This window comes from Onychostoma macrolepis, chromosome 18 (genome assembly GCF_012432095.1).
Source record: "Onychostoma macrolepis isolate SWU-2019 chromosome 18, ASM1243209v1, whole genome shotgun sequence".
Taxonomy (NCBI): Eukaryota; Metazoa; Chordata; class Actinopteri; order Cypriniformes; family Cyprinidae; genus Onychostoma; species Onychostoma macrolepis.
In genome coordinates, this window is record NC_081172.1 from 11,638,324 (window position 1) to 11,664,657 (window position 26,334).

General features: G+C 39.1%; 1 protein-coding gene across 4 annotated transcripts in view; it reads right to left on the bottom strand.

The window, feature by feature from the left end:
- The window catches only part of megf11 (multiple EGF-like-domains 11), a 118,724-nt gene that overhangs the window by 63,238 nt on the left and 29,152 nt on the right, over positions 1-26,334 (bottom strand). For all 4 annotated transcript variants that reach the window (XM_058752225.1, XM_058752227.1, XM_058752226.1 and 1 more), the window contains 2 exons: positions 26,021-26,121; positions 18,319-18,411 (listed from right to left, as the gene is read on the bottom strand). In XM_058752225.1, coding sequence (XP_058608208.1) covers positions 18,319-18,411; positions 26,021-26,121 — 194 coding nt within the window. The remainder of the gene's footprint in view (positions 1-18,318; positions 18,412-26,020; positions 26,122-26,334) is intronic.

The following is a 26,334-nucleotide window of genomic DNA, read 5'->3' on the forward strand; positions in this document are numbered from 1 at the left end:
GCCCTTTCTCAGACGCAGAGATCACAAACCCCATCCCTTTGTTCCTCTTATTAAGCCTTACCAATGCACACCGGCCTTTCTCTTTCCCTATGCCTGTTCCCTTTTGCTCTGAGGCAAAAGGCAGGAATTTAATTGAATTTCAGGGCTTTTAATGTCTGCATCAGGATAATCAAAGCAAGCCAGTCTGGAGTTGTTTATCATGACCTTGGGAGCATCAGCAAGGCCACGTTCATGGAGATAGCCATTGTCTTCAGCTTAAAAAAAAAGAAAATCAAACAGTATTGCATAGGACTGTTAGACTTTGAAGCTCAATCAGTCAGAAGACGTAATGAAAAAATATGAAATAGCAAAGATGCTGTTTCTATTAGGGATGTTAATTTTAACCGTTTAACCGTTAACCGACCGATAAGAATTTTGACCGATTAATACAATCAGTTAAACGGTTTAAAGTCACTTATTTATTTTTTAATTTTTATTTTTCAGTAATTTATCAAGATATTTTAAGAGGTTTAATGCATGGTTAAAATAAGCTACGCGTATAAAAAAAAAACAACAACAACAAAAAAAACAAAAAACGTTTTTTAGAGAGAGAGAAAAAAGTCGCCTATAAGTCGCATTTTATTATTTCATTCAGAAATAGGCCGATGCGAATTACAAATATTATAATAAACACTGTAAACATAGCTATGCTATTTTAGTTCCCCTCACTCCACAACAAATCCTTTCAATTAACAGTAGGCTATTTAGAAAAGAACAAGAATTAAAAATGTAAGAAGCTATAGCGACAAACCAAAACGAATTAAGGCTAAAACGAAACTGAAACCAATGTTGGGTCTCTCCTTCGACATAAAATCAAATGTTTCCGTATTCGCGATGTATTTGAATGCCAAAATATTATTTACCTTTTATGTAGCCTAGGCCTACTTCACTCGCGTTCCAATATCCACGTAAAACAAAATGTTTTGCATAACTTCACCGAAGTAATAACCGAAATGAACATCCCTAGTTTCTATACTTCTAAACTGATGGGTAATGTCCAAAAAATCAGAAACAGGGCACTTTAAGGTTATAAAGCCACAATAAAAATGAAAAACACATCTAGTCTTCTCAAAGGGTGCTGCAAGTTATCTACTAACTGGAAATTATAGCTTTCATCCAAAACCTAGAAGACTAAACATGTTAACAAGCTAACTAGGAAGCATCAATGTCCACAGCACACAAATATTGCTTAATAATCTGTTTTTAATTAAACTGAATGATTTTGTGTCCCCGTTTTTTAGTGTTAAATGAAATATGTTTAATTATACTGAATTTATTTTTCATTAAGTGTGTCGCAATGCATTCTGGGATGTCATGCTACTTTACAGTTTGGCTAAAACGAAGCATCTTAAGAGGGAACCAAATTAATTTGTTTACCGTTTGGATCAGCCTTTATGTTGAAAGCCTGCTTACGCTTTAAAATGCTGTCTCCGTAGGGAGCCAACTATGTTTTGGAAGCTAAACAGATACATGTGTTAAATATATAGTTCATATATTATAGCTGGTTGAAAACTGTCATTAAAATGTGAAGGCTGTTGTTCCTTGTCCTTAATCATGCAAAAACAAATTGTTCTCTCAACAACCTTCTTAAGAAAAGTGTGTAACAGCCGACAGAGAAGAATGGAGCAGAATTCAGAATAAAACCCCAGTTACCTTGGGGCCCGAAGCACAATTTGATTAAAAGTTTGTTTTTCTTCCCTCTCCTCAGTTACGGAGGGGGCGCGTCGATGCAGCACTGACAGTTAATTGGACTTGGCAGGGCCAGGAGTTCATTCGTCAGCATTGTGTGGGGTTTGCCAGAGAGGAACAGGACAATCAATGTCCCACAGGACGGCCAGTAATCAGTGCAACACTACCATGGAGCGCAGGGTTAAACATCAGGAGACTGCAGGTGCAGGAGAATCTGAGGCATACCGCTAATACTATAACCCCCCCACCCCACCACCACCTACCTCAACAACATAATCAGCCAAGCACACCCAAGGACACCGCAGAGGCAAGGCATCATGGGGTAGTGCCCCAAGAACAAACAAGCAATATCACAATTTATTGTACTTTACACTACCAGGAAACAGCCTGAGATACCAAAACTCTCTCTCAGTTGGACAGTTGTGCTTCTTTGGAAGTCATTTCAGTCATTCTCACTAACATATCAAGTAGTATGTGAATTTGGCATAATAAATAAATAAAAATGTTTCCCTTAACCATAAAAGGGGAGTAAATGCAAAACATTGGTGTGTATTTACAGAAAGCATACAAGTATATATTGTTACTGCTGACTATTGCTACCAAAAAAAAAATTATATATATATATATATATATATATATATATATATACAGTGGGGCAAAAAAGTATTTAGTCAGCCACCAATTGTGCAAGTTCTCCCACTTAAACAGATGAGAGAGGCCTGTAATTTTCATCATAGGTATACCTCAACTATGAGAGACAAAATGAGAAAAAAAAAATCCAGAAAATCACATTGTAGGATTTTTAAAGAATTAATTGGTCAATTCCTCGGTAAAATAAGTATTTGGTCACCTACAAACAAGCAAGATTTCTGGCTCTCACAGACCTGTAACTTCTTCTTTAAGAGGCTCCTCTGTCCTCCACTCGTTACCTGTATTAATGGCATCTGTTTGAATTCGTTATCAGTATAAAAGACACCTGTCCACAACCTCAAACAGTCCAACTCCAAACTCCACCATAGCCAAGACCAAAGAGCTGTCAAAGGACACCAGAAACAAAATTGTAGACCTGCACCAGGCTGGGAAGACTGAATCTGCAATCAGCTTGGTGTGAAGAAATCAACTGTGGGAGCAATTATTAGAAAATGGAAGACATACAAGACCACTGATAGTCTCCCTCGATCTGGGGCTCCACGCAAGATCTCACCCCGTGGGGTCAAAATGATCACAAGAACTGTGAGCAAAAATCCCAGAACCACACGGGGGGACCTAGTGAATGACCTGCAGAGAGCTGGGACCAAAGTAACAAAGGCTACCATCAGTAACACACTGCGCCACCAGGGAATCAAATCCTGCAGTGCCAGACGTGTCCCCCTGCTTAAGCCAGTACATGTCCGGGCCCGTCTGAAGTTTGCTAGAGAGCATTTGGATGATCATATGGTCAGATGAAACCAAAATAGAACTTTTTGGTAAAAACTCAATTTGTCGTGTTTGGAGGAGAAAGAATGCTGAGTTGCATCCAAAGAACACCATACCTACTGTGAAGCATGGGGGTGGAAACATCATGCTTTGGGGCTGTTTTTCTGCAAAGGGACCAGGACGACTGATCCGTGTAAACAAAAGAATGAATGGGGCCATGTATCGTGAGATTTTGAGTGAAAACCTCCTTCCATCAGCAAGGGCATTGAAGATGAAACGTGGCTGGGTCTTTCAGCATGACAATGATCCCAAACACACCGCCCGAACAGCGAAGCAGTGGCTTCGTAAGAAGCATTTCAAGGTCTTGGAGTGGCCTAGCCAGTCTCCAGATCTCAACCCCATCGAAAATCTTTGGAGTCCGTGTTGCCCAGCGACAGCCCCAAAACATTACTGCTCTAGAGGAGATCTGCATGGAGGAATGGGCCAAAATACCAGCAACAGTGTGTGAAGACTTACAGAAAACTTTTGACCTCTGTCATTGCCAACAAAGGGTATATAACAAAGTATTGAGATGAAATTTTGTTATTGACCAAATACTTATTTTCCACCATAATTTGCAAATAAATTCTTTAAAAATCCTACAATGTGATTTTCTGGAATTTTTTTTTCTCATTTTGTCTCTCATAGTTGAGGTATACCTATGATGAAAATTACAGGCCTCTCTCATCTTTTTAAGTGGGAGAACTTGCACAATTGGTGGCTGACTAAATACTTTTTGCCCCACTGTATATATATATATATATATATATATATTACAAAACACAACAAATTTAGAAAACAAACGAAATTTAAAAATGAAGACTGAAAATATTAAAATAAAAACGAATTCAAAATATTACTAATTGCATATAAAGTACACTAAAATAACACTGATGCACTTAGATATTGCAAAAATAATTGCTGTAAGTTAAAATATCATAGTACAGGAAGTGAACATTTTATTTTTGGTAGGAAAGCAACAGCTCAAATAATATTAGCAATATCACTATTAACAATAGCAATTCTGATGAAATGGTTTGTCTCACTTTCCATCATTCCATCTTGTTTGATAAAATTACAGAATTCTGTATATTACCCAAAGATTGTTCAAAATATCAAAATGAACTTCAAGTTGACACATCAAGGACAAACAGGGCAAACTTCACAGTAGCTCTTTATTTGCACCCTCTTAGGTTCAATTTGTTCATTGCCATTGTGCAATCAAGTTATAATTAAAAATAGGTTTAAGTGCCTGAGGTTAGCCAGGCTTTTCTAAATTACAGCTGTGCATATTCATTTTTTGAAAAGTTTAAGAATTCAAAAGGTACTCCAATACAAAAGGCACAGAAATGACCTAACAATAATCCACATAAAGAATACCTGCAGAGACTTCCGGTACCCTTGAAATCAAGGCCTAGAGACTTGTGTGGGGGCATGTGCTCCACAGCTCCATTAAGTAGAGAATCCAGTTCCCTTTCCTGCCTTCACCTCATCACAACATGACCTCTAATGCCAAGAGCAATTTCTGCTCAGAGGCTGGAGAATTAACATCACAGCGAGTAAAGAGATCATCAAATGTAATGATCAATGAAATAAATTGAATCCTGTAGCGCTAAACTTCATAAACATGGAAATCAACCCCAAAATCAAGTGTGACTCAGACTATGAAATGACCACAGCAGAGCCCGGTCCTGCATTAGTATGCTGCCAGCAGCTTGTGGTTGCACTGTCATCACAACATTTTAGCTATTTTAGACCCCACAAAGAAGTGATAGAGCTTTATAATGTCCTTTTTCAATTACGAAACCTAAAGGCTGTTTAGACTACGGACAACATTCTACAATCTGGCTTTACATCCTTTGTGGACATCTATTTGATGGTTATATCCAGCGAAGGGAGGCATAAATGATTCCTGTGCAATCACAGGCGCTGCTATCATCTCCGACACTCATCAAAATAGCTGGACCTTTTCTAAAAAGCCTTCATTCGAGAAAGCTGCTGACTGTGTTCAGAGAAGATATTGCTGTTATCAACAATGTACAATATGGAAATAATCATGGCAGAGAAATATGAGTGCTACAATAGGCCGTATGGGACATTACTCTAAAATTAATTGTGCTTGAATACAACAAAAGGCTAATGAAAAAACTACTTTCCTGGTGGGATAACAAAAATGCATTTAGGCTGAGCTAAACAATACCATAGGGGTAGTTTTGGGGAGTTTCTGTGCGTGAGAGAGTGGCCTATAAAGAGGGCACAGGGTTTGGCCCATTACAGCTGGACAATTAATAAGAGTGAACAGTAGGGAACAGTCACATGGCCCTCTCAACTCCACTGATAGCCATTAAAAACACTACTACAGTGATTTATATAACCAATTTATTTAAAAACACATCATCTATCAATGCTCTAATCACACACACACACGCACACCTTGAATCTTGAATGACTGGAGCAAACTCCCTTCAAGGACTTTCAATCGTTTCTCCATTATATTTTTATTCCATCCTCATCCAGAGAGTTTTGGGGTCAGTCACAAACAGCAGCTCCCAGTCCCTCGCTTTTGACAACAGAGATGCAGCGCCGGCTCATAAGTGAGCAGGCTGGGAGGCTCGAGGGGCTGAACTTTGTGACTGCAGACACACACACACACACACACACACACACACAAACACCTGGGCAGTGTTGAGGTCACAGAGCGAATCTCACTCCCTCGCCACATCTCACAGCATGCTTTGATTCTTCAAAGTCAGAGAAAAGTCTGTATCGATGATAATTTTTCCGAAAGCTGCAGGTTTGGACCGTGAGAAAGAGATGCTGTCGGGCTTTTTAAGGAAACCCTGTGCGTAGCGAGCGATCACATTCATTCAGCTATATAATGAGGTATCCCACTGATTAAGTTTTGTTTTTCCTCCAGCACAGTATAAATGATTTGTGCTTACAGATGAGACAGATGAGTTGTCACTGTGTTTGGAATGCACAATTACTGTGAGTGATCAGGTTCTGGACTTTTCTGTCACTTTTTTGATTTTGCATGCACGCCACTAGACCAGAAGAAGGACACATTAAAAGGCCGAAAGTGTGTGGACACTTGAACAACACACCTATTCGTATATACTTGGTGGGCATTTCATTTAAAAAAAACATGAGAATTAATAGTGTTGGTCTTGCCTTTGAAGCTAGTTTCCACTCGTCTGGGAAGGTTTCCAATAGATTTAAGAACATGGCTGAAGGGGCTTTCTTTTAAAGGTGCATTTTGGGAAGATTTTTGGGGGCAAAACTTAATGAATTTTGAGCAAATACATAACGAAAACATCTATGTTAAAAACCTGGTTCAATACAGTAAGTCTATGATAATGATTTAAATTTAAAGGGGTCATGAATTGAGAACTTTCTAATGAATCAGATTTCGGTTAGTCCTGTAAGTTTCAGAACTCAAAATTTCTTTTTTGTTCAAAAACAGACATGTTTCATCTCAATATGACGCCATGGTGCGACGAAAGATGGTATAACTCTTAAGTTCGCCCACCGATTCAAGCATGTAGTAGGAGTAAATAAATTCCAGACCTTCAGTAAGTCACTGTTCATTTGTTCACTTCATTTTACTGCGGCTGCTTTTAAACAAGACACATTTCTATAGGCCTTTCAGAGAGACTGAAACTAAAAGAGAAGCAGTGCTGACTAGATTGGATCCGACAGTAATGTCACAACACAAGTGTGACTATTGTGTCACTATTGCTTTGTCGGTTACAGATCATTTGATATGAAGGTACAACACAGCAGTGTCCATCTATAATTTTAATATGCAAAACTGTTGAATGTGGCATCAAAACAGCGTGTTTCAAAAAGAGGGTGAAAAACGGGATAGAAAATAGCCTATTACTACTAAATTATGTTTTTTGATATAAAAAGACTAACTCGTTGGAGAAGTATGGAATTTGTCACTGGAAGATCGAGTTATGACATTTAGATTAAAGTCGCGATGAAATGGAAGTAGCAAAAGATCTTTCTTTTGTGTTGTGAGGTGAAGTCCTGCATATGTGACGAGAGTGAATTTCATCATGAGGTTTATTAAACATTACAAACAAAATAAAACATACTTTGGATAAATCATTCACAGTAAGATCAATAACATATATTCCTAAAATGCCTACCTGTGTTAGTGAATGTTATTGCATGTTATTGATGATTTTTTTTCCCAAATTATGTTTCATTTAAAAAAAATAATAATTACATTTTTTTCATGCTGACTTTAAATTGAACCACCTAGTAGGTGCAGAAGGTTTAGAGTTTTTTCGCTGTACATACAAATTCAAAAAATTATCCACAAAACCAAGTCAAACTAGGGCCCTATGAGTCATAAAAATGGAATTTACTGTATAACGTGGAATGTCACGGAATTTGTCAAATTTTGGATGAATTTGTGAATACTAAGCTGCAAAAATACTATTTAAATGTGAATGTGTGAATGAATGGTGTAGACACGCAGTACAAGAAAAAAATATTTACCAGAATTAATTTACCAGAAAAATGTAAATACACAACAAATTTGTGAAAATAAATAAATAAAATAATAATAAATTATTTTTTTCATAAAATCAATGAATTAGACATGCTTTCTGATTAATCACTTTTAATTTAACCATTAAAATGGAATCCAGAAAATTTAATTGTGTAATAAATTGCGTAAGTTTTATGATTTCAATGAATTAGACATGCTTTCTGATTAATAATTTAAAATTTAACCATTCAAACATAGTCTAGAAAAATTTAAATGAAAATAAATAAATAAAACAGAATCCAGAAAAATGAAAACAAAAACAAACTAAAAAACATGGAATGTGGAAAAAATAAATAAAACAGAATTTGGGAAGTATTATAGGGCCCTATAAAACTAAAATATATACTTATTTAAATAAGTTTAAAATGTAAACAAGAAAAACTCTTTTAATAAGTTTGAAAAGGTATTTTTTAAAAAGCTGATATACAGTACAGCTAATACCAAAATAAAACTCATCGATCCATTAATTCATAATTAGCTCATAATAGATCTCTAAATCATCATTAAAAAATAAACTTACCATAAGATCAACGATTAATTTAACGAAAAGTAAAATCAATGAATGGCTGTGTCACCTGCACTGCAATTACCTTTCCAATTATTCCAAAGGTGTACAGTGGGGTTCAGGTCACGCTTTGTGCAGACCAGTCAAGTTCTTTCACACCACACTCAGTAAACCATTTATTTTTACACCTTATTTTGTGCACAGGGGAACTGCCGGTCATGCTGGAACAGAAAGGTATTCTACTAATAGCAATGGCTGAAAACTCATTAATTAGAAGCAGGTTTACACATACCTTTCGGCCACCATGTAGTGTACATGCAACACACACGCATACTGACCTCAAACATAAAATTGCTCCACATCTCCTTTCCTCACTCTCTTACATACACAGAGAGCCTCACACATATATACATAAAACAAAGCCAATAAAGCTCTTATGAGTGTGCGCTGAGAGCACTTCCTGGTGCGGAGTGTCTGTATTTGGAGCTTTTGAGAGCACAGCAGCAGCAGTGCTAAGAGATTAAAGGAGGCAAAGAGAGGAGAGAGGGATGAGAGAATAGGGAATGAGAGAATGATTTATTTAACTGCTTTGTAGATGACAGAGGAGAGTCGGCGAGAGTGTGTCCTTCTTTCCTGCCAACTTTCCCTTCTTGCCCTCTCTTGAACACTGAATAGGTCTTCGATTTCTTTGTGGTGTTTGCTCCTTCTATGTAAATTTTCATCTCTGCCTTTTCCCCCCACTCTAATCACACCATCCATCTGTCGCATTTAATTCAATTCAGTTAAATTCAAAGTTCAGTTCAGGTACGTTCAATTCACTCTCTCCCTTTGACGGCGTATCATGTCAACGTACTTGTGCGGATCTGGAATGGCACCATCTGTTTGAGGGCCTCTGTTGATAAATGAGGTGTCGTGAACAGGTGAGCCCCGAGGCCCCCCGTGACCCCTTCCCTTCCACTTCTCCTTCCTTCAAACCCGCGCACGTTTCTTTTCACATCGTCACAACCTGCACTAATGCGGAAAAATTGGCTCCTAAACACTTCCCAAGACAACTGCCATTAGAAGTCATTAGTTGAGAGTGCGCTGCATAACTACCATCACAATCTGGCTCAACCAAACAGTCAATCCGAGGGACTGCATCACAGTACGTACATTCCCATCTGAAATGAATCATTTGAATAACAGTGTAGAAGATAAAAGATAAGTGAAGTGTTAAAAATAAGCACCGGTTGCTATGATTCGTACATGAACGCAGATCAGACATGATCTGTCACTCTTAAACCGCTTATTTTCACCTAAAATGAAATAATGTGTTGCCAATAGGTCCTGCTGTTTGTTGCCATGGCAGTCAAGCTGCCACAGAACCTGACAATAATATTCTGCAATGCAAATATCCCACTCTACACCCTGACTGGGCAATGTGAAAAAAAATCATGATATATCGTGTAACTTCACAGAGAATCTCATTAGCACGCCACACAGTTCACTTACAATTTGCAAAAACATTCTAAAATAATATTTACAAATTTAGTAATTTGCCAATTTATTTGTTTTATTTCAGTAAATGCAGTATTTAATGGAATTAATGTTACTGAAAATGACAGACAAGGCAAAATAAAATTGGAAAAAAATGAAAATATTAAATAATATTTAAAAAAAATTATATATCTAATTATTAAAAACAATATTCTTATATCTAATATACTTATATTTTGCTTAAAAAAGCAAAAGATAAGATCAAAGTAAAGCTGTCATTTTTAAGTGAACATAAAGTGAAGTGAAAAGATAAACAGCCTGAAAACTTTTCAAACTTTTTGATGCCAAGCATCTACAAATGTGAAAAAACAGCATATTAGAATAATTTCAAAGAATCATGTGAGACTGAAGACTGAAATAACGTCTGCTGAATTAAGTTTTGGCATCACAGAAATAAATTGCATTTTAAAATATATTAAATTATTTTTTAATTCTAATAATATTGTCTAATAAATGCAGCTTTGGCTGTGCCCAGTTTGAAAACCCCTGGCTTATTACACACTATTGGTCGCTTGTTGATAGTCCTATGTGTAAGGTATATGCATTTGCTTTTGACCTGGAAACTGTGCAAACATCAAACAAAACTAGAACGTACTGTACATCTACATCGGAAAACAAACACCTACTGTATAGAGGCAGCTTTTTTTCAGCCTCCCCACTTCAGACTTTCACAGCATGGAACTGCTACAAACGCTGTCCCATGCCTTGATCAGACAGATTTGATTGACTGAACTAAACCAGAATAAAATATATATGTATGTATGTTGATGTGGGCGTAGCACTCATTTCCATGTTTATTCATATTTAATAAAAAGCTTTGTGCCAATCTGGCATGCATGTTTCAGTCCATAATGACAAGCTAGAGACTGATGAAGATGTAGACATCATAAAGACTGCAGCTGCTGAGATACTGTATCAAAATCTATTACGCAACATCCATCCTCACCCCAGGCTAATCAATATGAAATGGAGAAATCTGTAGATGCATTCTGGAAAAACTCCCCAAACTCAGCATTCTCTTTGGTCCTCCAGTCCACCATTAATTCTCACGCTTTGAACAAATTATCAAATAGAATGAAACCCTGTTGCCAAAGCAGCAGAAATAAATTTGAGACTGGAATCTTAAATAGACTGCACGAGACAAGTGCTTCACTGTAAGAGCATAATTCAGATTCGTGTGAAAGCCTTTATGTTGCTGATGACCTTGCAGTGACTTTTAGCACCTGAAGCTTTTGGGACGGTCCAAGGTTATATCTCGCATTTGCAGTCTGACAAACGTGATGGCTACATTGTCTTTAGGCAATGGCAGATTGACCTCAGCGGGAGTGAAATGACAGGCCTCTTCTATTCACTTCCCTCCCTCTCTTTCTCATTCTTTCATTTCATTTCATTTTTATCCCTTCATCCTGGTGATAAGCTCCACCTTTCAGTTTTCATTTCTGACCCAAATAGCAGGCTCCTAGTGGGTGCTGCTCCAGTAACGCTGGCCAGCCTCTTTGATGCTGCTCCAGAGCGTCAGCGCAAAGCTCGTCACTTCAACTCTCAAGCTCTTCAGTTGCCCAAAAGCAGCTCTGTTTTTCATAACCATATCATCCCTATTGCTTAGCATTATCCTATATACTCCATTCATTCAGAATGCACATAATACTCGGCTTTATCTCACTCTCATACCTTCTCATTGACTCCACCGGCAGGCATTTGTGCCGGTGACCCAAAGCCCTGATTGTGATTAACGATCTATGACTATTTGTCTCTGTTCGCTCACATGATCCTCGAATGTGATGACAGAATCCACCCCGGGACAGCCGATGTTCCCAGAGAGAGAGGGAGAAGAGAAATTTACCTTGAATGGCAAAAAAGGAAAAAAAAAAATGATGCACCATTTATGTACGAGTGAAAAAAGAGGTCAGATTTAATTTAAAAATTGGCTCCCATTCCTCATTTCTACAGATGAAAGCTCATAAATGAAAAAGCCTGGCCTAACGCCCGGTATGGAAATATAAAAGTTATGAATAATGCTTCTGTCTCAATCACCAGGTCTGTTTTAATAAGGTGGATTAGTACAGAACAGCACCTGCTCAGAAGAATGCGTGGTCCTCAGACAGAGATACCCAGGGGAGGATCTTGAGCTTCAGAGGTGGGTTCCTTTCCTCTGTTGCCCACGAGGAACCCTGCTAAAACTCACGAGTAAAGTGCAATATAGAAAATCGGTCTAGGTCATTAGTGCCAGTCGTGTCTGTGCCTCTTTCGTGGTGGCCGGTGCCTCTGAAAGAAAGCTGGTGATTTACAGACTGTTGGTAATCATGAAATGGCTCCTTTGTTAATGAAAATGCCCATAGATCCATACACAGCCTTCTGCAACCATCATTCACTGGTAAATATGGGCAGCGAGTGAGCCACAACCAAGCCGACAAGCCAGAAAAATTAACGAATCGGGTCAAAACACACGTCTTGAATGAGAAAATCAGCGTCATGTACATTGACGAGGGCTTGCACATCAGTTATTGATGCTGGACCAAGAACGACTAAGGACATTAACGTGCCTACTTCAGCACAGTAGTTTGCACCCCTGCTGTTCTTCACATGAAAGAGCTTTAGTTTGTTGTCCCTCTTTCCTTCAAGTTCCTCAACACATAAATATTAAACAGGTCGATATCTCTTTCTCTCTCAACCTCTAGTCTCTCCTACTACCTGCTTTTTCATCATTTAGTTGATTAGAGAGTGAATGTCAATGGCTTCCTATTTTGTCCCGCAATGTTTCAGCCATTGAGGTCTGTTAACCAATTCATCTTGAGGATCCAATGACAGTCTGTTTGTTTTTCACATGCAGATTGATTCCACCCTGTGCACTACTTATCATTTTAATTATGATAAAGACTATTTCACCAAGTACAGAGGCAAGAAAACAGGCCAGCTTTGTCTAATCCATCTATCCATTCACCTATCCACCCACCCCACCCCATCCATCCATCCCACCTCCATCAAACTATCAATCCAGCAATCAACCCATCTATTCATCCATCCACTTTTCCATTCATTGATCCATCCGTCATCTATCACCCTGACTTTGTACTGAATATGGTTGGAACAACTAATCAATAAAATTGATAAACAATAATCAAAATAGTCAACAATGAATTTAGATTACATTTTAAAATAGTAGTAGTAAGAGTTTTATAATAAAAAACCAATGCAAAAATGGCAGAACATACAGCAAGAGACAACATACATTTTACTGTTATATTGATTTTTCAGAACAGTTTCTAACAGTAAGCAAGCAATTGTTGCTGTCATTGCCAAACTTTAAATACTTCACATGACAAGCTTGTCAATCAAACAGAGAAAAAAAAAAGCACAATTATTTTGGACAAAACAATTCATCATTGGATTTCACATTTAGGTTTTAAATGAACCATAATGAATTTTAATCCTACATGTGAAGCAAGTAATTTGATGTTATAATTGTGGTCTGTATAATGTATACAAAACACTGAGTGGAAATAAATGTGTAAAATGAATGATACAGATAAAAACACAGTTTGAAAACAGCCAGAGTCAAAATAACCATTAAATTCTTTAAATAAAATGATAAATAAATAAATACAAATATATATATATTTTAGAAGTAAAATCATGATTATTTTAATAAGTATAAATAACCATTAAATAATAAAAAATAAATTATAATTTATATATATATTTATTACACAGCTCTCTGGAATACTCATTCAAAAGCTATACCATCATCTTGCATATTTACTGTAAAATGAAATCAGAGGAATTCAGTATTAATAGTAGGCTTAATAGTATTGTTGAAGTGTTCATCTTGTTGCCAGAATGCCACTGTTATAGATTTAAAGTAATACAAAATACGATTTTAAAATGCCTCCTTCTCAAATAACAATTCAAGTCCTCATGTTTATTCATGCAGTGAAAAGCGCACAAATAATTAGTGACGAAGTGAGTAATTAGTGATCCGACTGTACATTATGCCTCAAACGTCCGTCTTGTATACATTTTGTCTAGGCTCAATGCCATTTGTTAGGAACAGTGATTCTTTGCGGCAGACTTGCTTTTAAAAAGCTAATAAAATATTTAAACTAATTTTTCAACAATTTTTTGTCTAATTATTTACATATGTGGCAAGTAGCTACACTGTAAAAAGTGATAACCCGTTGCCTTAAAATTATTAAGTAAATAATAATAAAAAAAATAAAAAGTTAAGTGAATTGTCAAGTTCCCTATCAAAAGCTACTCTCGATGCTGCGTTTCAATGATGCTGATGAGAACATTCTTTGTTCGACTGGTTGTGAAGCACGCGTGTCAAACACGCCAAGAATTGGCTTAAATAACCTGGATGAGACCGCACTTTGATCTGGCTGAGACTCGAGAGGCGGGTCCTAAAACCCCTTTCTCTCGTGCTCTCGCCAGATCGGGAGGTTTTCATGCCCGCTTCCAAAGCATGCCCCGCATTTCTTCGGATCGGGCAGCGAATATTGCAGCTCTTGATTCTCTAGAAATGGAAATTGAGAGCGCCGCCTCCCGAGCGCTCCTCCAGCGATTGTAAAACGAATAAGGAGTTACTCAAGGTGATGACTCGTTCAGTGTGATCAGATTAAAGCTGGAAGTTGGCTACAAGAGCAGTAGACCCCTAGACGCTCCAAACTAGATTACAGGTTTCTGTCAGGTGGTCAGGGGGAGGGACCTCAGTGATGGTCTCTTCCCTTCTTTGGTGACCTCCATGATGATAGAACTTGTTCATGGAGTAAGCCCTATTTGTCCTGTGATTTTAATTTTTTTTTGCCTCAACCTTGAATTTTTAGAATGTTGTGGATTCAAAGGCACAGGGCTACATGATGATACTCCGGGTGGAAGAGACGCTAGCGAGCGATCTCTCCCCTGGGGGTGCATCATCACTCAAAAAGTCAACACTCCCTACCAAGCTATGTAGAGCAACATCTACACTTGTAGGGAGTGTGTTTCATGCAGCAGGTCATGCTGATGCTGCCCTGCACACCACAGCAGTTCTGCAGGCATATCAGACTGATGTTCATAAAGATCTGAGCGCAGGGAGGCAAGAAGCTCGAGAAAGCTTTCAATAAGTTTCTCCCCCACTGTGCTCTAGTGTCCGGGCTGTCGGCCACCCAGTCCCAACACAGCCCAGCTCCTCTGAGGCAAGAAGCCCAAAATAGAGTGTGCGGGCCATGCGCCCCCTCATAAAGACTGGGGAACAGCTCATAGCACTCAACAGCCAAGAGGGAGCCGGACCTAAAAACGATCTTTACGACCAGAAGGAAGTCCTGAGGATGTGCCCAGGACAATGCGTGTGTCCCCTCGGGGAGTGCCACGGAAAACTCCAACGAGGAGAGTAGGGGCTCCTTCCCGGCACCCTTAGGGGATCGCTGTACAACTTCCGCCATCACTGATGTTTTGGGGGTCAGCGATCTCCAGTGAGATGTTACATGTTCGGTTGTTTCCTGCCGTGTTTCAGGACACCAAACATTTAACATTCCCCCCCCAGCAAATCAAAGTGTCACAGACAGTCTCCCTTTCAGAGAATTTGGCAGCGTGGAAGCTACTGCAAAATAATCTCACCATGGGCCGTAAGGACTCCATAAGAGGGCAAAAGGATACGATTTGCATATCATCCTTCGTGTTTCAACAGCGTGGTCTCCACTATCGGGAAACCGGAACAAGTGTATTCGTTGACACAGGATATGCAAGCTCTGCTGGACAAGGAGGTCCCCTCCTAGACAGAGAGTCAAGCTGCTATAGCCAATATTTTCTGGTTACCAGAAATGATGGGGGGTTGCGTCCAGTCTAGATCTTTGCGGGCTGAACCGCTTTCTAAGAACGTACAAGTACTTATATAGTTCAATACTTTCATTAAGAAATTTTGCCACAACGCAGGTTCCTGAGGTTTGCTGTTGGGGGTAATGCTTACCGGTATCGGGTTCTTCCATTTGGCCTAGCCTTATCAACCCGCACAAATACAAAATGCATCGATGCAGCTTTAGCATCGGCGACTGGCTGATTTGGCTCAGTCTTAAGAGCATGCGTTTCGACATCGGGATGTGGTCCTCGCTCATGTTAACTATCTGGGATTGAGACTCAACACCAAGGGAAGCGTTTTCTCTCTTGCCCAGGGGACAACGTATTTAGGGGTTAACAGGATTCTATCATAATGTGGGCACAGCTGTTTCCTACACGTATCGAATCCATTCTGAAAACCCTGAAGGATTTCAGGCTAGGCCAGAAAGTTACTGTACATTACTTTCAGAAAGTTCTAGGTCTCATGGCTAGCACAGCAGGTTCTGCTTTGCATGTGGGACAAGTTCTAGTCCATCACGGCGATTTACATTCTGGGGCATATGAATGTCGGAGCAGATTCGCTGTCCGAATTTTGGAGCATGCTGTTGCTGCCCTCGAGGACGCTGAGTGCAAGCACTGTAATCACTTCGATCTGAGTGCTCCGCTCTCCGCTTTCTTTCAGGAAGGGGCGAGCCTCTGGGTACTCGTTGCGATTGTTCGAACTGGCTGAGAGACAAGGGGCGCGCGAACCACCCCTCTATCTCACATTCTTCCCGATCGCCCTGCTCCCAGGAGTCCTGGCCAAGGTATGTCAACGAGGGTCTCACCTCTTTCTGATAATGCCCCGTTGAACGACCAGAGTGTGGCTCTCAGATCTAATATCCCTCCTTGATGGCTCGCTGTGGGCGATTCTGGGCAGGAGAGTTTTTCTATCTCAGGCACAGGGGACAGTATTTCATCCCCGGCCTGAGTTCTGGAACCTTCATGTCTGGCCCCTGGGGTCCCCATGAGATGCTGGGTTTCCAGTAGATGTACTACAGACTATTCTGATTGCTAGGACTCCTTCCACTAAAAGAAGTTATGCCCTCAGAAGGTGCTTTCGAAAGTTGGTGTATGACACACCATGCAGACCCAGTTCACTGGCAGTTTGTTTCAGTGCTGGAGTTCCTGCAAGAGAAATTGTCCTCAGGCACATGTCCTGGTACTTTTAGAGTCTATGTGACTCTAAAGATGTTTTTTCTCATGGCTATTAATTCTCTGAGGAGAATTGGGGATTTGCAGGCTCTGTCAGTCTTGTCATCCTGCTTAGACTTTGCCCCTGGGCTGGTCAAGCTATCTTGCATCCTCACCCTATTATCTTACGGTCGTTCTTGAAGCCTCTGACCTCCGCCATTCAGCACACCGGAGCGAGAAAGACTTCATTTACTGTGTCCAGTACATGCTCTTCAGATTTACATCCACCGCATTAGCCCGTGGCTTAAATCAGAGCAGCTTTTCATATGCTATGGCAATGGGTGAGGGATGCTATTGCCCTAGCCTACGAGGCGCACGGTTAAGCTTCACCTCTAGGAGTTAGGGCCCATTCAACCAGGTGGGTTGCATCCTATGCTAAGGCTCTGGCAAGAGGTGTCCCCATGCATCAAGTGTGTGGCGCGGCAGGCAGGTCCTCACCGCACACATTTGTCAGACTCAATGGTTTGGATGTCCATGCTACTCCAGGCTCGCATGTCCTTGAGTCAACATCCTAGAGTCATGTCTGAGACCTCTTCCATGTTTGTGCGCACACACTACACAACCTTGGGGAGTCCAGACACTTCCAGTGCGACGGCATTGGTATTCTCGTTCCCATCAGCGTTATTGAAACGCTGCATCGAGAGTAGCTTTTGATAGGGAACGTCTCGGGTTACTTGACTGTAACCCTGTTCCCTGAAAAAGCGGGAACGAGATGCTGCGCCGCAATGCCGCACTGTAGGTGTGCCTGGACGTCTCTTCAGACAAAGGTTTAACCTGAAGATGAGTACGTCTCACGTCTATTTATAACCTGCAGGTGCACGTAATCAATGACGTCACCCACCGAGGTTATTTAAGCCAATTCTTGCCGTGTTTGTTTGACCGGTTGTGAAGCTCGTGTGTCAAAGAATGTTCTCATTAGTGTTATTGAAACGCAGCATCTCGTTCCCACTTTTTCAGGGAACAGGGTTATAGTCAAGTATCCTGAGACGTTCACTTAACTTTTTTTTTAAATGATTATTTACTTAATAATTTTAAGGCAACGGGTTTCCTCAATTTTTTTAAGTTAAGTCAACTTATCACTTTTTACAGTGTATGTAATAAGCGGCATAATACACCATCCTTTACATATTAAAATTAAATGTGTGTGTGTGTTATTTATTTATTTTTGCATTACACATTTTTTATGCACAATGTTTTGGGTACAATTAGCGAATTGGCAAAACATGGGATAATTCCATACTCAGAGAAATAACTAATCAAAATAGTGTTGTTAATGCAACTGCATAATTGCACATCTCATTCGTGCTCCATGATTTCCAGCTTTACTTTTTAATACAGCTGGCAAAAGAAGAGAGGGGAGCGAGTAAGTGAGAAACATGGTAGCTTTGCAGTGGCGTCTGGGGACTGGTGCAGCCATTAACTATGTGAGAGTGAGAGGGCCTTAATGAAGTGAACTGTGCTCTCAGAGTTAATGAGAGAGTGAACTCACCACTAGAGCAGTCCAGTCCTCCCCAGCCTGGCTCACACTGACATGTATCAGGAGACACACACCGACCATGGGCACACTCCTCAGTACATCGCGCTATCAGAGAGAAAAGAACAGGAAGACAGAGAATGCTTTAAACACAGCAGAAATAGAAAAGGATTCTGGCAAAACACTTTGCAGAGAATAAATGGAGCTTAAGGTCCAAACACAAATAAGTTGTTGGATGCATCTTGCATAAGACAGGAATGTGAATTAGCACAGGATGCTATCCAAACACTGTAGGTCTGAGCCTCCCGCAAGACATAATTTAGCTGCCCGCAAATGTCTGCTGATGTGCTGATATGGAGGATAATGACTACACTGGCCATTTTCCAAAGATGGCTGTCACCGATGCCTCCTCGCTAGTGCTGTCGAACAAAAAAAGTCGAAAGCCCTTCTTATGGTTGCATGTTTAAAATGCTCACTCTGACCACAAGTTAAACAATTTCCTAAGAGATTGAGCCTTTGGTCAACATCTCAGTTTATCAAACGAACTGGTTGTTCCGTGCAAAACGAGCCGATGTAAGCAGCCACAGCCACAAGGAAACAAGCTGTAAATCCCTCCAAATTTGATCAGCCTGCACTTTGCCACAATACTCTAACGCAGAGCAAGCCAGCCTTCATGCTGTTTACGAAGTGTGCAGTTTTCTTGATCATTCCTATTGAACAACACAGCATCCAATTGATTGTCTATAGCATTAGTATTCCTGCCCGGGCCCTCGCATTCGGTCAGATATTTGGATTTGGACAAGTAATAAAATGACCTACATGGAGTTTTTGCCAGTCTTTTTTTTTTTTTTTACTTTTTAAGGATGATGAAAAAGATGAATTAGAAGGAAAATATATAGGCGTTAAGCATGAATAATGCTTAAGGGAATGAAGGTCACCTGGCCAGCAGGACTCAAACCGACAGGCTCTTATCGGAGTCAGGAAACAGTCGACCCCCAAAGCTTCTGGAACAATCCACTTTGATTGGAATCAGCAGTGACTCTCCAAGTATAGGCGGAAGAGAGCATGTACTTCTAGAGATTTTAGCGTGAAGAAGGTAACAAAAAAGTGTCAGATGCTATGGTATGTCCTTATCTTTGACCATGAAATATGTGAAGGTTGGTTCTATAAATAATGGAAAGTTAATGTGGCCGGTCATGCATTTCGTTGAAAGAAACCTGATAAACACAATGTGATGACCAGCATTTATCTTGTCCGGTTAATACGCGTATTATGATTCTCATGGGAAACAGTGAGAGAATCTTCCCTAACCTTTTCTAACCTAAACACAAACTCAAAAGGTAATGAATTCAGGTTCTCATAAAGTGTTATATAGCAATACAGTGGAGTGTGTGTTAATCTGAATAAATCAATTCAGAGTGAACTGTGGGATTGGTACTTGGGCTTCTTTTCCCCCCTTCTACTCCAATGTGTTCCTCCAAACCGCACAAGAGCCACTCAGTAAGGAGCTATATTTCAAGTTCTGTCACGTTCACAGGAGCCCCGAAGTATGACACAAATCTTAAATGTCAACACTTCGGGAACAGTGAATTATTTTGGCAAAAGCTGCCCACACATTTTGTGGTGCTTATGATAATCTGGTTTTTACCAGTAAATTGTTTTGAAATATTACTATACATTTTTATACGGAGGGAAAGGGCTTCAGATTTCTTATATTTTTAAGTAACAAAAAAAGAGTAAGTTTTTATGCATTTAAAATGCACTGTACACGAATGAGGGTTTCTATACAAATCAGCAATGGGTTCTTTTATACCATGTGAAGAAATATCTTTAAACATAATTTTCACACTCCCACTAGTTTAATTTGTATATTAACCATTAAATAACAACCATTAGTTATATACATGAATATGCATGTATGCACTAATAACAGAATAGCGTCTAGAACATCCGCAATTCTTCACAGATCTAACAATATTAACAGTATTTACTTCGACTTTTTTTGTTTTCTTAGCACATCAAATCTAATGTTATTATGGGGCAAAACTGTTGGTTGTGATGGAAATGACAGCACAGCTGTCTGACAATAATGATAAAAATGTAAATATTATAATGGATTTTCATAGCTAAAATCTGAATAAAATTGAGAGACTGGGTTAAAGAAAATCTACACCTCACAGTGAGTGTGACCTTCACATATCAAAAAGAAAGAAAAGTCAACTCCATAAAAGTGCCAGAAGTTGTTTGTATGCAGACATTGCAAATTGCCTTCTTGGTTGAAAAAGTTGAGATGAGCCTCTCAGAATGAATATAAACATATTTGTGCATGCAAATAAATCACGCTCATAAGAGTGAATTAATGTGTGTGCATGTTTTGATTCTGGCACACACTAAAGCTGGCTGCATTAGGTAAAGGATGAGGCAGGACTTGCCCTCATTCCAGGCCAGCACGGCTATAGATTATCGCTCTTTCAGCCTTCACCTGGGCCCTCAATATTGGACATAAGCACAGGAAGGGGATGGGAGAGAGGGAGAATCCCAAATACCCAGAGGATGGTGCTTAGAGCAGAAATGCTCCACACACAGAAAATGCTAAACCTGCCACTGGCAAATAATGCAGTATGGATTTACACAGCACTGAGAACCTGATATTCAAGCATGCCAGTTCTCCTCCAGCTTAAGAAAAAAGAAAAACCCTTCGCATTTTGTGCTGACAAAGACATCAATTTGACTTCTTGAAATCAATGAAGCCACGCAACGTGCTCAAAAGCGAGGTTTAAAAAACTCTGGTGATGAAATGATTGATTTTTGTTACAATCAGCAATTTCTGATCAGACAACAGAGACAAAATGCTAATTTGTCACATCTTTTCAGCAAATTAAAATTAATTTATGTAACGTAGGTGAAAGGATAAAGCGTGCCTTCTCCCGAGAGCTGAATTGATGTACGTGTCTATAATACTTCAGAAAATAGGTCCTGCATTTTAATTAAAATTCAATGAATCTCCTTCCTTCCACACAGAAAAAGTCTATGTCTGCAGGCTGTGGTGAAAAATTACGTCTTTCATTTCGATAAAAGGCTAATCTCATTACACACTGGCGTTATCATACCGTGTAACAATAGAGCTAATTGTAATTGTCATGCATTATTACACCGAATACTCATCAGGCCAAAGATTTAAACATACAGTTTGACAATCAGTCAATCATTTAACACATTAAATAATTCAAGGTTATTACTGTATGCATCTATCATAAAGGATCTACTTTATATCCTAGTACAGTGTATGAACTTTTTAATAACAAACCTAAAACAGGATTTGGAATCAAACATCTAATCCATCATTAAAACTAAGATGTGAAATCTACTTTGTGATGGTGCATGGGACTTTATTAGAGCATCTAATTCTCCAGTAAGAAGCTGCAGCATGCACACAGCATCATTAATACTGCATCACTAACTATTTGAGACTCTTCTGACCAGATGGTGTAAACTGCTTTGGCTCCATGTACTGATTCCTTCTGTAAAGAAAAGTCATTTTTGCTCAGTATGAGCAAGATCGCCTTCTCGACATTAAATGCACAATCCACACTTGCAAAAACAGTGCTGGTGTTATGAGAGGAACAGACTCACTGGCTTCCAACAGTCACTACAGACTAAGTCCACTGACAGTTTGGGATTGATAGGAGTAGTGCATGCAGGTTAAATGACTCACGATTCGGGCACATAAAACAAGAAAAAGTCTTGTTTGATTGACCTCCCTATGAACACAGAAGGCAACCCGCAAACATGTCACCTTCAAAGCGACTAGGCTGTGTTGGTTTAGGCCATTAATGAATTATGCCTTTAAAATGCAGCCAATGCACTAGGGACTGATTCTGCTAGGAAAGCAGCTCATAAAAGACCCATATGAGAGGATAAACCCTGAGGTGTTCAGATTGAGAAGAAAAGCAAAGATCCACATATATGTAATGAAAATGGCCTTAATACCTTCTCTTGTCCCGGCGAAGTGAACATAGCTAGTTCTACAAAGCTCTTAATCCTGCCAGTGAGAGCAGTAGGATTATTCACAGAGCAGATACAGCAAAAAAACAACCCGAAAACCCATAGACCTCTCTAAGGTGACCACGCCATTGCACAAAAACTCCTTATTAGACTTCCTGCTGGCACCACACATACAATGATTAAATTATACCTGGACATCAAATGAAGACAAAAATGAATGCCTAGATGAATAAATATTTTTGATTAAATATTAAATGATTTGTTGAAGACTTTGTACAGAAGTGTTTGTCCACTCATGGTTGTGCATGTAACAAAGGTCTGCCACCAAGTCTTGCCTGTGCACTATTTACTAAATGTCTAACAAATATAGGCAAAAGTCCAGAAATTCAATAAATTAATGAAGTACTTTACAATGAGGTATTTAAGTAAAATAGCTGTAACACACAGCCTCTAGTAGTTTACTGCTTTTATAAAATGCAAAGTAGAGCAACAAGAAAATGCTCAGTAAATAATTGCTTTTATTAAAGGGATATTTATTTATTTTATTAAATTCTGTCATTAGTGACTCACCCTCATGTCGTTCCAACCCCGTAAGGCCTTTGTTCATCTTCGGAATACAAATAAAGATATTTTTAATGAAATCCAAGAGCTTTCTGACACTCCATAGACAGTAACGGAACTACCACGTTCAAGGCCCAGAAAGGTAGTAAGGACATTGTTAAAACAGTCCATCAGTGGTTCAAACTTAATTTTATTAAGCTACGAAAATACTATTTGTGCTCAAAGAAAACACGGTACTCTTGTGAACGCATATCGAAGACTGACACAGAAGAGAAGAAATTGTTGAATAAAATCATTATTTTTTGTTTTCTTTGCACACAAAAAGTATTCTCTTAGCTTCATAAAATTATGGTCGATCCACTGATGTCACATGGACTATTATAACAATGTCCTTACTACCTTTCTGGGCCTTGAACGTGGTAGTTACGATGCTGTCTGCTCTCGGATTTCATCAAAAATATCTTATTTTGTGTTCTGAAGATGAACAAAGGTCTTACGTGTTTGGAACGACATAAGGGTGAACAATTAATGATAGAATTTTCATTTTTGGGTGAACTATCCCTTTAATTTTCACAATAAACAATTCTTCCGACAAGTAATTAGCCTAAAAGGTTGCATGCTAGGTAGCATCTTGGTGCACGAACAACTGATTTGACCTATTTTACCAATCAGAGTTGGAACTACTCATTTTATAAAGTATATTTTGGTCAACTCCATGTTCAGCCACGTTTTAAACAGCACAGAGGCAATAAACATACCATGAGGTCACTGAGGGGAAAAAAATTATGCCTACCATCTTTTCCACAGATGGTGTGGTTCCATTAAAGCAACAACTGTTAACATGAAATTGTTGCAGCTATTGTGTGGTAATGAGAACATTATTGATTATTGTCATTGCCTTCTCCCACTCAGACCACCAGACAATGTCAAAACTGATCCCTATCCCAGCTGCACCTAATCCCATGGTTGTTAGCAGTGCCTTCAGGCTACAGACAGAGCTGGACACAATCCCACTCAATAAGGACAGAAACATGAGATCAACTTTATCTTCAACAGACCATGGTCACTCGCATTCAGCCATAAAAAAAATTCCTGTAACTAAAGGTCATTGTTGAAACCTCCTCCTTTCTACAATGACCTTTAGTAACGAAAGAACAACATCTGGTGAACAAGCTGTTGATTTACAAGAGGGTAACAATGCATGTATTATTCTCTTTTGGCACTTATTGTTCAATATACATTTCATTCAAAAAAGAATTCAAGAGGATTTGGTCATTTGGTCAATTAGTTTAATTATAACAAGAGTGAACCCCAAAATAAAAGTTGCATCAAGTTGTTCTACCTTTATTTATTTTCTTATTTCTCTGCAATTCAAAATGAAAAACCTTGAAGAATGCTCATGCTGCTCTCTTCCATTATATTATATTATATTAAGTAGAAAATCAAAAAGTGGGGAAAAAGTGGACACTGGACACAAATAACTGTAAATAACTATATTATGTTCTACCAAAGAAATAAACAGGTCTCGAAAAACATGATGGTGAGTAAATGACAATGAGTTTTTATTTTTGGATGAATTAATCCTTTCAAAGCTAAAAAGAGAAACAGTGTGAGCAAATATATCAATTAAATAACTGCTTGAAATATCAAATTGCTCAATACCCGCTGTCATGAGAGTGAGGTGTGAAACCGTAAAATTAAAAATGTCCTTGGATCATAAAAAGTGTTTTCTGTGGCATATGTAAATGACTAGGCTTTTATATCAAACTACAAAGACTGACAATGCCGGTTAGGTCCCTGTGACACGACGACAGCAAAACAGCTGCTGGGTCTCATGGCTCGTTCCATGGTAAAGTGTAAAATTCTCTTTGATACGGTGAAATTAAAATGAAAATTAATTATGAATTAGTGTGTGAATTCATATAGCAGCATCGCAGGTTAGTAATCAGCATTTCAACCGTCCACAGCGTCCGCAGTTCATCTTCTTCTCTTCATAACATTGAACTGAAGTAAAGTTTTATGATTCCTGCAGAGCTGAATATCACAGCGGCCCATATCACAACTTAATGTAGGCTGTTAATTTCTTTCATTATCATGGGAGTTCATTTAAAACGCACAGGCTGAGGAATTACATGACATTATGCTTATTAACGTCAAGATGCTTTAGTAGTGGACACTGAGTTGAGACCGAATACATTTATCATAACCTTACATATTTAAAGCCTAAAAACATGACCGCAGGTATTAGTTTCATACAGACATAGCTGTCCATAGTTAGCCATCCATTCAGAAACAGACATCCATCAGAAAGGCCGTCCCTCCCTCTTGTTAATAATGCCGAGTAGCTGTGAGGGCATCAAATCCCATTTGCTCTTAAGCTACGTGTGCTGATTTTTATCCTCTCCCTGGAGCTCGGTAAGACTGTCATTTACCTCATCACCTTGACACGGTCCTGTACGAGGTCCTTTCACGCAGAGATTTTTGCATATTGTCAAACAACCGCTGAACCGTGTGAGCCAAAGGTCTGAGCTGACTGACAGGATTCGCTCACTCGTGATTAAAACACATTAAAGAATAATGAGTCTGGCCTACACAATAACCAATCCTGAGAAACAAAACACGCATTTACAGTCTTGGCAGTGCCAAAAGACAATAAACTAGTATAAAAGCTGACATTTTTGACATTCACTGCTCATAAAATAATCACTAAAATCTATCATTCAGACCACAGCAAGGGAAAGTTGTTATTTCCTTAATTAGCGTATTATCTCCAGAACAGGAGGAATTAGGACAATGTATTTGCAGTGAATCACTCAAGATTTTTTTTTTCTAAAAATGAGCGATAACTGAATGCTATTAACAGCATTGTAATGGCGTACTTAAAACTGAAAATATGAGCAAATCCAATATGAGTAGGACCAGTAATGAAAGGCACAAATTATGCCTAGAATATGCAGTTGCAAAAACGCCTCAAAGATGGCTGAGATTTTGATGAATGCCTCCAGAGAAAGGAGCGGGGTTCAAGGCTTAAGAGGACATTGCTCAAGCAGATGAATGCTTTTATTGTGCTCATAACCACTTGCAAGAAAGAGAAAATTGAACTGTGCTGATTTAAAAGGAAATAAGCGAGAAAAATGTGAAAGACACTCACGGACACACAAGTCTCCGCTCTCGAAGTAGCCAGGGCAGCACTGAGAACGCCGACGGTACATGGTCCTCACCCCGCGCCGATAAGCTGTCTTGTAGCTGGTCCTGAGATGTAAACACATACACAAACATTCAAGAGAAAGCATGAACATCAATAACTTGGCACGTGAACTCCACAAGGGCAGAGACAGAAGGACATTATGGTATGCACCTGGCTACCGTTAGCTTTTCTATTTGTGTCTAATCCAAGCTACACCCTAGAGGTGGAAAGGGGAGAAATAAACATAATTAAAGTCAGTTAAGAAAAAGTTTCCATGT